This window comes from Ovis aries, chromosome 9, assembly GCF_016772045.2.
Source record: "Ovis aries strain OAR_USU_Benz2616 breed Rambouillet chromosome 9, ARS-UI_Ramb_v3.0, whole genome shotgun sequence".
NCBI classification, from domain to species: domain Eukaryota; kingdom Metazoa; phylum Chordata; class Mammalia; order Artiodactyla; family Bovidae; genus Ovis; species Ovis aries.
This window is the reverse complement of record NC_056062.1, coordinates 34,859,405-34,873,242: the sequence shown is the minus strand read 5'-3', so window position 1 is coordinate 34,873,242 and position 13,838 is coordinate 34,859,405. Positions and strand designations below refer to the sequence as shown.

General features: G+C 41.9%; 1 protein-coding gene across 4 annotated transcripts in view; it reads left to right on the top strand.

Annotated features, from left to right (window-relative positions):
- ATP6V1H (ATPase H+ transporting V1 subunit H) overlaps positions 1-13,838 on the top strand; it is a 71,463-nt gene that overhangs the window by 41,585 nt on the left and 16,040 nt on the right. For all 4 annotated transcript variants that reach the window (XM_042254207.2, XM_004011677.6, XM_004011678.6 and 1 more), the window contains 5 exons: positions 3,069-3,166; positions 6,795-6,987; positions 10,400-10,578; positions 12,842-12,967; positions 13,577-13,678. In XM_042254207.2, coding sequence (XP_042110141.1) covers positions 3,069-3,166; positions 6,795-6,987; positions 10,400-10,578; positions 12,842-12,967; positions 13,577-13,678 — 698 coding nt within the window. The remainder of the gene's footprint in view (positions 1-3,068; positions 3,167-6,794; positions 6,988-10,399; positions 10,579-12,841; positions 12,968-13,576; positions 13,679-13,838) is intronic.

Here is a 13,838-nt window from a genome sequence, read left to right as displayed (position 1 = left end):
TTCTTTTTTTTAAGTGCCCACGATTGCAAAATTTAGAGGAATATTATCTTTTAGTTTGTACTTAAATCCCTGCGTTATGGAGACGGGTGTTGAAAAGTGGTCTGTAAACACTGTAGCAGCTCTAGTGTAACTCTGGCACAATGTCTCTGCAGTTCCTATGTGTATCTTTTGTTGCCTTCCTGCTTTATCATTCCTCGCTCCTTGAATTATTTTTAATTCTCCAGAATATGGATCTGGGGGCCCCTCTTGAATTCTGCCAGTTGCACCATAATGTAGGAGAATTCCATTGTCAGCCATATTGGAGAGTGTATTTGATGATCTTCTCTTAAATGTATTGAGAAGTCAGGTTGCTTTTTCTCTCCCAGGGAGGCTTGTGCACATTGTAGCTGGATCTTCGCCTAGCCTGTCACATGTTAGCTAATGAGATTATCCCACACCCTACGGGATGTGCCCTGTTATTCCCCCACTTTATTGGTGGGAAGCTCACTCAGGGACCCGAGACTTGGAGGTGGCCAGGTATGGCAAGCTGGTCCCAGAGCCTTTGTTCTTAACTGCGATACTCTGTTACTGCCTTTCTTTCCTGGTGGAGGAGTAGATGTGTGAGCCCGTGGGTCAGTTCATCTGGAGAGAGGAGGGGCTGGAGTTCTGGGAGGTAACTGGAGGTGGAGGTCTGGTCCTCAACGGGGAAACTAACGGTTGGACCTGGCACTTGAAGGTCACTGCTGACCCTAGCAGTTGCTATGTAGGTGGGGTGGTAAGATGGAAGAGAAGTAAGAACCTGGTGATGGACCTTTCAAGAAACCGTCATGTATTAGGAGGAAGAGAGATGCAGAGGTTGGTACTGCATTTAGGGATAACATGAAGGTGAGAAAGATAGAGTATATTTAGGTGGTGAGTAGAGGAAACCAACAGACACTGGAGCTACATGTTGCGCTGTGAGAGAGGAGTGGGCTGCAGGCCTCCTGGGGCTGCGGGGCCTGGACAGCAAGTACTGCCAGCCTCTGCTGGACTAGAGGCATGTGGGAATGGACGTAGGTATAGTGCCATGTAGGGTGTGGTGTTGGCAGCTGAGCGGCTCTCTGGCTGCTGGAACGAGGGAGGAAGGCAGGGCAGGAGGGTGTGGGTGATGGTAGAGGTGAGAGCATGGGCGTGGCTCTGGGGAGGGCATGGGTGTGGCTCTGGGGAGGGTGTGGGTGATGGTAGAGGTGAGAGCTTGGGCGTGGCTCTGGGGAGGGCTGAGAGTGCCTGAGCACCAGGTGGTGGTACAGGTCTCCAGCAGGGCCTGGATTGTGTCTGTGTGGGAGCAGAGGCGATGACTCACTGCAATGATTGAAGGCTGATTACTCTCTTTAGAAATAAGTCATTGAATAATTTTATACATGACACTAAATAGGATGATGTGAGAGAAAGCTAAGGAAGTGATATAGTTTCCTTTGTTTAACTGAAGGCGGTTATTCAGTTGTCTGTCAGCATTTCGTTCACTGAAAATAATTTCTGAGCTGGTGTTGGACTGCCTCGTGGTACATCACAGGCGAGAGTGCGGTTTTAGAAGCAACATCTTTTATCTGCTCGTTTATGTGTGAATGCTGAAGCTGTAACTAGCAACGGAGAAGCCATTTTAAAAATGTGTCGTGTATTGCAGTATAGAATGGTAAATGGACCCGGAAAAAGACAGCGAACCAAGAAATTTTTGTGTTGAGATTGATGATAAGTGGAAGAGGAGAGTGTGCCCTAGGCTGCCTTTTTGTTCATTATTGGAAAAAGCTTGCCCAGACTCTTTCTCTCAACAAGAAAGACGGAATTCTGCTTTCGTGAAGGGCTACTTACCTGCTGACCTTATTGGAAAAATACATACATATTTTCTCCCATTATGGAAGGTTGTTTTAGAACTGAAAATTCACCTTTTTTTTAGGTCATTAATTTTTGCTAACATTTTGAGTTTTTAGGCAACTTATGTTAGTACTATTGGATATATTGTGCTTTGGGTAACTATGTTCACTACTTTCTAGGTAAAACCTAAGATAACCTTTCCCTGATGAGTTTCGATTATTCTACCAAATATACTTATATCATTGTGTTTCTGTGTTTGAGTGCCTGGAATTTCTTTGAAGTGTCAGCTTTTAACAAGCTTAGTTTAAATTGAAACGTAGAGCTTCAGTAGCATCATGTGTGTTAGGTTTCGTGTATTTATATGACATCCACTGTCCTCTCCTTTCTTTTTTCTTTCCATTAGCATGCTCTTTAAGGCCAGAGTCTGAAATTTCCCCTGTTCCTTCATTTTTTACAGATGTAAGGCTCATGGTAAATATTTAGGGAGAAGCCCAGGCCAGATGTCACAACAGCTTTTCTAAGATGGAGTTGCCTGCAACTTCTTGGGGATTATTTACTCATATTTATTTCAAGCTTCAGATTTAACCTCAGTTTCTCTAAGAAACTGCTGCTGAACTGATAGTTTTAAAAAGTCATAATCTTTTTCACATGTTTAATTAGGTTTTATATGCTGTATAGTTTTTTTTAAGTTATTTTTTATTGAGTTTCTATGAAATGTCTTAACTCTGTGCTATATGAACTACTTTACTTAATCCTAAGAGTACCCTTTCAGAGTGCTTAGCAGTGTCATCCTTACTAAGGATGGTTCAGCAACCAGCTTCATATCATTCAGATATGGGCCCATCTCAGAGACTACACTTCTGTCTTTTTCATTTTATTGTTGATCTTTGATATTTATATAATTATGAAGAGCAGTATTGTCTGTATCATGCCTCTCTTCAGGGGTAAGTGAAACACTGCAGGATAATAAGCTGTTTATCAAACCATATCAAAGACATAACTACTGTGTTCCTTGATTTCCCTGATTAGATGTAGGCTTGAACCATGTAGGCTTAATTTCACAAAAGAAGTCAGCTTCATTTCTAAGAGTCAGAGAGGAAAGTGAAAAGGAGAATTGACTTTTGAAAAAACAAGAGACTTTTGGATGTTCTGATATTACCATCAGAAACCCTAGTAAACAAACTCCAGACCCTGGCATCTGTGCAACCTGGTGACCTGAGGTGCTTTCTCCCACGCAGAGTTCCCAGTATGTGCAGTGCGTGGCCGGGTGTCTGCAGCTGATGCTCCGAGTCAATGAGTACCGCTTCGCCTGGGTGGAGGCAGATGGGGTGAACTGGTGAGCCCTCACTTGCCATGTGGGGTAACGTTTAATCACTGAAATGAAGGTGTTTTTTTAAAAAAAAAAATTTTTTTTCAAACGTCTTGTGTGATGTTTTTCCCCAGGAAACATGCTGGAGACTCAGGGCCCCTGGTTTTCCTTGTTAGTGTGTCAGGTTGGTGCTCGCTACCTTGCCCGAAGCAACATTCCAGACTCCAGAGGGAAAGCAGGCCTTCAGCGTAGACATAGCATCTTGTTTGTGTACACAGTTTAGTCCCTGGTGCCTCAGCGGTAAATAGTCCTCCTGCCAATGAAGGAGACATAGGTTCGATCCCTGGGTCAGGAAGATCCCCTGGAGGAGGAAATGGCAACCCACTCCAGTCTTCTTGCCTGGGAAGTCCGACAGACAGAGGAGCCTGGCGGACTACAGTCCATGGGGTCACAAAAGAGACGCAAGTTAGCAACTGAACAACAACAACAACATCTTCTAGGCAAAGTTCTATTTCTGTGTAGGGGGCTGATCACCAGTCATGTTCCCAGAGGCCAGCCAGGAGCCTGGTGTGCAGGCAACCCACTTCTTAGGACAGCTGTCTCACGTGTTAGCTCTCCTCCGCACAGAAACCTGAAGGTGACTACACAGGTAGTGTTTCTGGTCTGTTTATCTTCTTCAAAGTGATGTGATATTTGGGGCAGGGCAGTAAGAAAGGATAATTATTCATTTTACTATTATATCATCTTCTAGGTGATTTCATCATCCATTTTTTAAAAATAACTTTTGTCTTTACTATTTTTTTAAATCATACTTGAGAATAATGAGTGATGATAAAATAAGATCTAGGATGGTGAAATAGTGTGATTCTTCAAATTATAGTTAACAAACTCATAGTATCAGTTCAGTTCAGTTCAGTTGCTCAGTCGTGTCTGACTCTTTGCAACCCCATGAATCGCAGCATGCCAGGCCTCCCTGTCCATCACCAACTCCTGGAGTTCACTTAAACTCATGTCCATCGAGTTGGTGATGCCATCCAGCCATCTCATCCTCTGTCGTCCCCTTTTCCTCCTGCCCCCAACCCCTCCCAGTATATCTTAGGTTTATAAATGGGTCCAATAGACCTGTATTGTAACTGTAAGATATATTGAAAGAAAGAAAGAAAGTGAAGTTGCTCAGTTGTGTCCGACTCTTTGCGATCCCATAGACTGTAGTCTACCAGGCTTCTCTGTCCATGAGATTTTCCAGGCAAGAGTACTGGAGTGGGTTGCCATTTCCTTCTTCAGGGGATCTTTCTGACCCAGGGATCAAACCCAGGTCTCCTGCATTGCAGGCGGACACTTTACCCTCTGAGCCACTAGGGAAGTCAAAGATATATTGAATTTTATCCTATTAAACAAAAAGTGCATTTTCTTTTTGTTCTTTGAAAGACCTGTAAGAAAGAATAAAAGTCATGAAACAGCTGTTTCTAAAAATAGTTATAATTGCTCAAAAGAAAAACTCAAACACCTAAAGTTTGGTCTAGTGGACCCTAACAGCATACAGAGAGGCTAACCAGATGCTCTTTTCTAGTTATTGGTACTAGTATTTTGGAGTATGGTAATGTCAAAGCCTTTGACTGTGTGGATTACAATAAACTGTGGAAAATTCTTCAAGAGATGGGACGACCAGACCACCTAACCTGCCTCCTGAGAAATCTGTTTGCAGGTCAAGGAGCAACAGTTAGAACTGGACATGGAACAACAGACTGGTCCCAAATCGGGAAGGAGTACATGAAGGCTGTATATTGTCACCCTCCTTATTTAACTTATATGCAGGGTACATCATGAGAAACGCTGGGTTGGATGAAGCACAAGCTGGAATCAAGATTTCCAGGAGAAATATCAATAACCTCAGATATGCAGATGACATCACCCTTAAGAAGAACTAAAGAACCTCTTGATGAACGTGAAAGAGGAGAGTGAAAAAGTTGGCTTAAAACTCAACATTCAGAAAACTGAGATCATGGCATCTGGTCCCATCCCTTCATGGCACATATATGGGGAAATAGTGGAAACAGTGACAGACTTAATTTTCTTGGGCTCCAAAATCACTGCAGATGGTGACTGCAGTGATTAAATTAAAAGATGCTTGCTCCTTGGAAGAAAAACTATGACCCATCTAGACAGTATATTAAAAAGCGGAGACATTATTTTGCCAACAAAGGTCCATCTAGTCAAGGCTATGGTTTTTCCAGTAGTCATATATGGATATGAGAGTTGGAATCTACAGAAAGCTGAGTGCCGAAGAATTGATGCTTTTGAGCTGTGGTGTTGGAGAAGACTCTTGAGAGTCCCTTGGACTGCAAGGAGATCCAACCAGTCCATCCTAAAGGAGATCAGTCCTGAATATTCATTCGAAGGACTGATGTTGAAGCTCAAAACTCCAATACTTTGGCCACCTGATGTGAAGAACTGACTCATTTGAAAAGACCCTGATTCTGGGAAGGATTGATGGTGGGAGAAGAAGGGGACAACAGAAGATGAGATGGTTGGATGGCATCACCAACTTGATGGACATGAATTTGAGTAAACTCCGGGAGTTGGTAATGGACAGGGAAGCCTGGCATGTTGCAGTCCTTGGGGTCTCAGAGTCAGACATGACTGTGACTGAAATGAACTGAACCAGTGTTAACTATTCAGTTTAGCAACAAGAAAGGGCATAAATAGAATCTAGAATATGTCATGTCCAACCTACACTCTTTGATATGGTAATACCCACCAACAAGGTTAGTTGCAATCGAATTAATGCAGAGACTTTTAAGTTGAGAACAGGCATTAATAAAGGTAGAATATGTTACCTTGCCGAGAGTGGGGCAGTTTAGAAAAGTCATTAAATTTTTTCATTTTTTAAAGAAAGAAAACATGTACTTTTACTCTGCGATTTCTTTTGTTTAGGATTGAAGGTTTTCTTTTTTTCCTTTTTGGTGCTCCTCAAATCACAAGCAGGGATCCTGGGAAGAGAAAAAATTGTGAGCGTAGCCTGCTTGAGGAGAGTGGAAGGGGACTGTGGTTTAAGAGCCCAGGACCTGTTTTCTCTGTGTAGTTTCCTTTTCAGTTACATGAATGGCACACACTATTTTTGAAAGTTTATGTGCCTGTATAAGACCAAGAATACACTCTTATATTACTGGAAAGTTTGGAGGTCAGCGCTGACTTTTTAACTACTGGAGCTAAAGCGGGTGGGCTTCCGCTGAAGTAATTGCTTCCCCTCACCCCCCATAGCCCATTAAACTGCCCTTTGTGAACATTTGTACTATGACATTTGAAGTATTTTTAAAGTATATAGTAATATAAAGTAGCATATAAGTGAAAGGTAAGATTAAAAAGGAAATTGTGTGCTGAGGTGCAAGGGTCACGTTCTGAATGCTGGTCAGGCCCTCCTGCTGTTCACTGTGTGAATGCGTGCCCTGGAGCAAGGGGGCAGCGTCCTGAGACTCCGGCAGTGTGGACTGGCCCTTTGAGAGCAGGGGTCTGGCTCGCTCCCTCCTGCAGGCAGAAAGGAGAGGACGTGATTCTGAGAGACTGGCGCACTGGGGCAGAAAGAGCAGTCAGTTATTTCTACTTCCGGTTGCACTGTCCTATTACTAAAAGTCGTCTCCACCTGTGTTCCTTTCAGCATCATGGGCGTTCTGAGTAACAAGTGTGGCTTTCAGCTCCAGTATCAGATGATCTTTTCCGTGTGGCTCCTGGCTTTCAGCCCGCAGATGTGTGAACACCTGAGGCGCTACAACATCATCCCTGTCCTGTCCGACATCCTGCAGGAGTCGGTCAAAGAGAAGGTGACAAGGATCATTCTCGCAGCGTTCCGCGTAAGCATTTTGTGGGGAATGTGTCCTGTGGGGTGTATGTGTGTTCTGTGGGGTTGTGTATATGTGGTGTTCTGGTGTGTGTGTGTTCTGTGAGGTGTGTGTATGTGGGGTGTGTTCTGTGGGGGGTGTGTGTGGTGTTCTATAGTGTATGCTGTGTGTGTGGTGTGCGTGGGGAGTGTTCAGTGGGGTGTGTATTTTCTATGGGGTGTGTGTGTGGGATGTGTATGGTGTTCTGTAGAGTGTGATGTGTGTGTGGTGTGCGTGTGGTATATTCAGTGGTGTTCTGTGGTGTGTGTGTGTGGTGTGTTCTGTGTAATTGTGTGTGTGTGTGGTGTGTTCTGTTGGGGGTGTGTGTGATGTGTGTGTGTGAGAGGCATTTTTTGTGCAGCCTGAGGCCTTTCAGCAGGTGCAAATGTTGCTTGTTCTCCCAGTGGTCATGGAGCTATGGATTCCTGGTAAGCTTAGACTGAAATATCACAGATTGTATTTATGGCAGGAGAGGGGTCCAGGGAGGAAGCTGTCTATATGGATGATATGTGAGGATTGCAGACGCTTGTTGGGAGTGTGACAGTGCTATATTCAGGTGGCCTTGTTTTCCAGGAGGCTATTTGAGGTTCTTTTTTCTGTCCTGGGCCCTTCTTGTAGAATGGAGTTGTATTTCTGATCCTGGGTCTGCTGACCAGCAGTCATTTCTAAGACAGCTTTAGAGATCAATAGTTACTTTGAGCAGTGAAGTTGTCCTCTTAGGATGTTAGGATTTTGGCCATGACCTCAGTCAGCATCTTCCCTTAAACAGACCGGGAAGTTGAGGGTGCGGGGGGCAATGCTGGACTCTGTAGAAATCACAACGTTCAAAAAGTCACAGGAAGTGTACAGCCAGACTGAGATTCTTTGTTTTCTTTGGCCCTGATTTGGGAGCACTCCAGATTGTTGATCAGCTTTTTATGGACGTCTTAGAAGTAGGCTAATGTAGCTCTTTTCTAGTTTTCCTTTCGACGTGGTGTGTTAGCAAGAGTGTTGGCTCTGGAGTGGACAGACCTGGAGTGAGTCCCGGCATGGCTGGATGGGAGGGTGGTATGAGCTCTCAGAGCTGATTCCTCCGTCTATAGAAAGTGTTGAGTGAAACTTAACTCATTTCAGCATTGGGTAAGGATTCAATGAAGTAACAGACAAAGGGCCTGGCAATAGTAAATAATTCTCTTCCTCCCTTTCTGTCAATAAAAGCACAAAATAATAACCATCTGCCTCTTTAACCCCCACCTCTATGAATTGTATTCTAGGTTAATGTGGCACCTAGGCAGAGGTCAAGAGCTATTCTATTAGATTTAGAAGAGGCAGCACAAATGTTTTACTAATATTTAGCAAGATTTAACAGTCTTATTTAAATTTTATTTGCAGATTCATTTTTTTTTACCCACACACAATGCATGGAACTTTATGTTAATTATTGGGCTTCTGTTGTCCAATTTGAATTTCAGAGTATTTAAAATAGACCCGATCTATTGACAAGTATATTAGTTTTTTAGACTCCCCTTACTAAAGTGGAACAATATAGTCATTGTATGGTTAGACTAAAGACTGAATATCAAAAAAACATCCTTAGACATCCAAAACTTTGATGTACGTAACTGAGTTAAAATTGAGCCATTAATAAGGACATAGTAAAGCCATTTGATTTAGACCATCAAATAGGTGAAAAAAATGACAGTGACATGTTCTTTTTTTTTTGTTTTTATCATTCTCAAATTCCTGTAACCTTTAATAAAGATTTCACTGATGAGGTTGTTTGAGGATCATCTAATTATACATTTCTCCACACATCCTGAGGAAGACAATTTTTATGCTGAAGACTTTAGGAAGCTTGCTGAGCTGCTGTGAGCTGAAGAAATATAGCAGCTGTTTTGTTTTTTTTTTTCCTTCATTTGGCTGGGTGAAATTTTATTTTTGAAAATGTCAGTCTCACTTATTCATAGCAGGTGCTGAACTCCAGGTCTCCATAAATGTTATTCCATCGGATAACTTGATATGTCAGTCTTTTGTTCCTAAAATAAATTAGAATGTTCTGAGGCTTGTGACTGAGAAAGACACTCAGGGCTGTATTTGTTGTCTAGAGTTCTTCATCTGTTGTGAATTTCTTTCTCTTTTTTGGCTCTCCTTAGTCCAGACCCTACCTAATATGTCAGATAATAAGATAAATTATATTTTATGACTGCATGAAAGCTTGGGAAGAAATACCACCCAGTTGAATTTGGATTTATATTAGCTGTGTTAACTATGATGTTTAATTCACACCCACATACGTATGCACACACACAGACACAGACAGGCACAGCCTTGCATATTCTCTACAGATAGTTCACAGTCATAACCCCTTCAGAGAGGCCCTCTGTTCTGTTTCATTGGTCTGTGTATCTGTTTTATGCTAGTGCCATCCTGTTTTGATCACTATAGCCTTGTAATTTAGTTTGAAATCAGGAAGTGTGACCTTTCCAGCTTTGTTCTTCTTTCTCAAGATTGCTGTGGACATTTGGAGGCTTTTGTGTTTCCAACCAGATTTCAGGATTGTTTTTCTGTTTCTGTGAAAAACATCATTAGAATTCTGGTAGGGATGAATCTTACTGATTTTCATAGGCTAAGCCAAAGCCTCTCTGCATTTATTTAGCATAATTGTTAGAAATGTAACATCCTTGCAGAAATAAAGAAGATTAAAATTTTGGTACAGTTGATTTAGAATTGTGTGTGGGAGCATGGGGGAGGGGATTAGACAGCCCTTCCTTGCCAACTTTGTTGAAGTGGCTTTCTTAAGAGCTTGTTTGTCCTTATTCCAGACCTGAGCATGGGCATGATTCTTGCTTAGAAACATTGGTTAATTCAGTGAACAGTTTGTCTTTAGAAATACTTAGATTATTTTGCTGCTTTCGTAAGTACTCCTAAAAACAGAAAATTGCTTCTGATAATTGTTGAAGCAATATTGCTGTCCTGTGTGCACTGATAGGTTGATGTGGGGGAGAGAAAGGTCACCGATTAAGAACTAGGGGATACTGAGAAAGCAGTCTTTCTTAGCATCCTACGGGCTTTGTGTGGCTGATGAACAGAGCATTCATAGTGGTGCCCCCAGGAGCAGGGCTGTGACCAAAGATGGGGATGGCCCTGTTGTTAACGTGTGCAGGGTTTGGAGGCTTGTCTGGGGGAATAATTTAAAATGTTTAGTGAGCCAGTAGAGAAGGAATCAGAAGAATGCTCCTGAGGTGGGACAGGTGCTCAGGCAAGAAGTCAGAGTTTGTGACGCAGGCATCCACTTAAGGTGATGGGTACCCTCAGAACAAGTGGAGGAGAGAGGGTGGGAAGGCAGGTGCAGACAACATCACATAACAGGTTACATCATTTCTCATTGTGTCTCCGTCTAACCCAGAACTTCTTAGAGAAGTCAACTGAACGAGAAACTCGCCAAGAGTATGCCCTGGCCATGATTCAGTGCAAAGTCCTGAAACAGCTGGAGAACTTGGAGCAGCAGAAGTACGACGACGAAGACATCAGTGAGGATATAAAGTTCCTCTTGGAGAAACTCGGTGAGAGTGTCCAGGATCTCAGGTGTGCTGTCCTCTTTGATTCTCATGGGCTGGGTATCCTGGGCCGTTGCCTGGCCTCGTATTTTAAGGAAGTCTCAATTTGTTACTAACTGCGAACTCAGAAGATCACGCTAAAACATGGTGTCTTTTGTTGAAAACTGAGGGACGTGGAAACACTGGCTTATCACCGTGGGGACTGTTGGTCAGAGCTGTGTGTGCTCTCTCCTCTTCTGGGGGAGAACCCACCAATCTCTGTTGTTTGAAATCCCAGCCACTGTTCTCCCTCAGGTTGTGGATGCCACCCTCAGAGAATCTGCCGGTTTAGAATCCTCTTTTAAGCAGCAGTCATTTCATTTATGGAGGAGGTTTGCTCATATAGGGAAAGAATATTTTTTTCGTGCTTTTTTTTAAAGTTTCTGTTGCTTTATTGTTTATATTAAAAAATTATGCAAGTGATGTACATGCAGTAGAAAGAAAAATCCCTCCCTTATTACAGTCCAGAAGGGACTCCAGGTCACTTCCCCATCTTTCCCACCTCATCCACCTACGCTCTGATTTCTAAACACCTTCTAGCCCCCACCCCCAACACACAAATGCAGATGGGTTCCACATATTCTTCTGGTCTTCGTTCTTTTTTGTGTAATAATAGTTTGACAGTTTTCGCCATTAATCCATGCATTCTTTGTTTTTCAAGTACTGACACATTCTGGAAAGAGAGTTATATACTAAGAAGAGTTGGGGTTTGGGGTTTGAATTATTAGGCTACTTTGTCCACGTGTGGCCTTGAACAAGTTTCTTGACATTTTGAAGTCTCAGTTTTCCTTTTGATAAAATAGTGATAAATGTTCTAATCTTGTAGGATTTAACGTGAGGTGTCCAGCACATGCCTTCAGTGTAATGTGTGCTCTGGGAATATATTTACCAAATAACTCAGTGCAGTCCATAGTCTGAAGGCCCAAATGCCTATGTTGAGGTGGGAGCTGTCACCTGCATCAGTGGTTTATACAGAGTTTTATAAAAAAAAGCCAAATGACTTTTCTCTTTGTAGTATAATAGGCCAGCCATGGGCTTGCAGTTTATATAAATTCCATTTTATTATGTTTATTTTTAAAAATTATCATTAGTTCTTCGGTAATAATGATTTGAGATCCTTTTAAAAAATACATAAGGTTAATAATAGCTTTCTAAATTATTTAATCCATGCTAGCCAATTTTTACTACTTACTGATTCTTCTGACTGAAAGCCACAGTCACAGAAAACTAACCCATCTAATCACATGGACCACATAGCCTCGTCTAACTCAGTGAAACTATGAGCCATGCCGTGTAGGGCCACCCAAGACGGGTGGGTCATGGTGAAAAGTTCTGACAAAATGTGGTCCACTGGAGAAGGGAATGGCACACCACTTCAGTATTCTTGTCTTGAGAACCCTATGAACAGTATGGAAAGGCAAAAAGATAGGACACTGAAAGATGAACTCCCCAGGTCGATAGGTGCCCAGTATGTTACTGGAGATCAGTGGAGAAATAACTCCAGAAAGAATGAAGAGACGGGGCCAAAGTGAAAACAACAATCCCATGGACAGGAGCCTGGTGGGCTGTAGTCCAGAGGGCCTCAAAGAGTCAGGCACAACTGAAGCAACTTAGCACATAGGCATAGTGAATAATTTTTGAATTAAAATGCATTTCAATTTGTTCCATGTACAGAGGTTTTGTTTCTATTATTAATCTATAGCGGGCTAATTCAGTTAGTGGATTATCCCTACATTGTTGGTAATCACGGTTAAAAATATTGTCCTGAGGTATGTGTTCTTATTTTTGTAGTGCCATTTCATAGTTTGACATTTAAAGTATAATAGAATATACTACTTTATTTTATGTTAAAGTAATACACTGTTTACATAAATGTATCCTACCATATTGAGTGGTCTGTTAAATACAGTATTTTAAGTGGCGTGGTAGAAGCAATGCTAAGTTATCAGATATTTCAGTGACATATATTCATGTGTATATTAGAGTAAAGATTTTGGAAACAAGTGCTCCTTTTAACATCTCATGACGAGCATTCAAATTTGACAGAAACGTTGGACCTCAGTGCTCTGAATCAGTTTCCTGTGGCTTACTGGAAGATGATTTAAGCTGTTTAAACTTTGTTTAGGGATAATATATAGAGGATGCTCAGTCTCTATAGTTAAATCATTAGTGAAGATGTGCTACGTTTTTTACAATTTGGAGTATCTCTCAGAGATTCTTATAAACTTCGAATTTTTTCAAAATTTTTATAGCTCATTTGATGAATACAGTTCAGAACTTAAGTCTGGAAGGTTGGAGTGGAGTCCTGTGCACAAATCTGAGAAATTTTGGAGAGAGAATGCTGCGAGGTTAAATGAAAAGAATTATGAGCTCTTGAAGTAAGTTTCACATTCAGTTAATTCCAGTTTACATGCTAAATAAACTCCGTCATTCCACATACTCATGGACATATTTTTGTCTTTCTTTAAGTTTTTAGATAGTCCATGGTTTTAACATATATTTTCTTGCTTACTAATGTGGTTGAATACCTTTTCATATGCTTATTGGCCATTTGGGTTATCTTTTTTCCCGGGAGAAATGCCTGGTCAGGTTTTGTTGTTGTTTGTTTGTTTCCCCATTTTGTAGGAATTCTGTAAGTATTCTAAACATGTTCTGTGTCACGTGGAAGTGTTTCACTGCCCTGAAATCTCCCCGTGTGCCCCCTGCAGCTTTCCCTCCCACTCTACCCCTGATACTGTGGGACTCACGGGCAGTGGACATTATGAATCTGAAAGTGACCTGTTATGTGTGTTTAAAAGGTCTGAAGGCTGCTAACTTATGTACAATAAATGATGTGCAGTGTACTGTGTGTAGTAGTGAACTTGTAGAAAATACGGTTATATTTGTAAATGTACATTTTTGAGAAAGTATCAGCATTATACCTGTGTTCTCTTGTGCTCTAGAAAAGAATCAGAAGTCAGTCTCTCTTTGAATTAAATTTATTTCAGAATTTTGACCAAACTTCTGGAGGTGTCTGATGATCCCCAAGTCTTAGCTGTTGCGGCCCATGACGTTGGGGAGTATGTGCGCCATTACCCACGAGGCAAACGGTAAGGGAGGAACCTGGTTACCTCAGGGATGGTCAGCAAGGGTCCTAACTCACACACTTCTGTAAAGTAGAGTCATTCAGCTGGGAGCTGATGGAGTAAGTGGAATCAAGGTGACCATAATGCTGGGAATCATGGTAAATGATAAGCCTAATTAAAAATG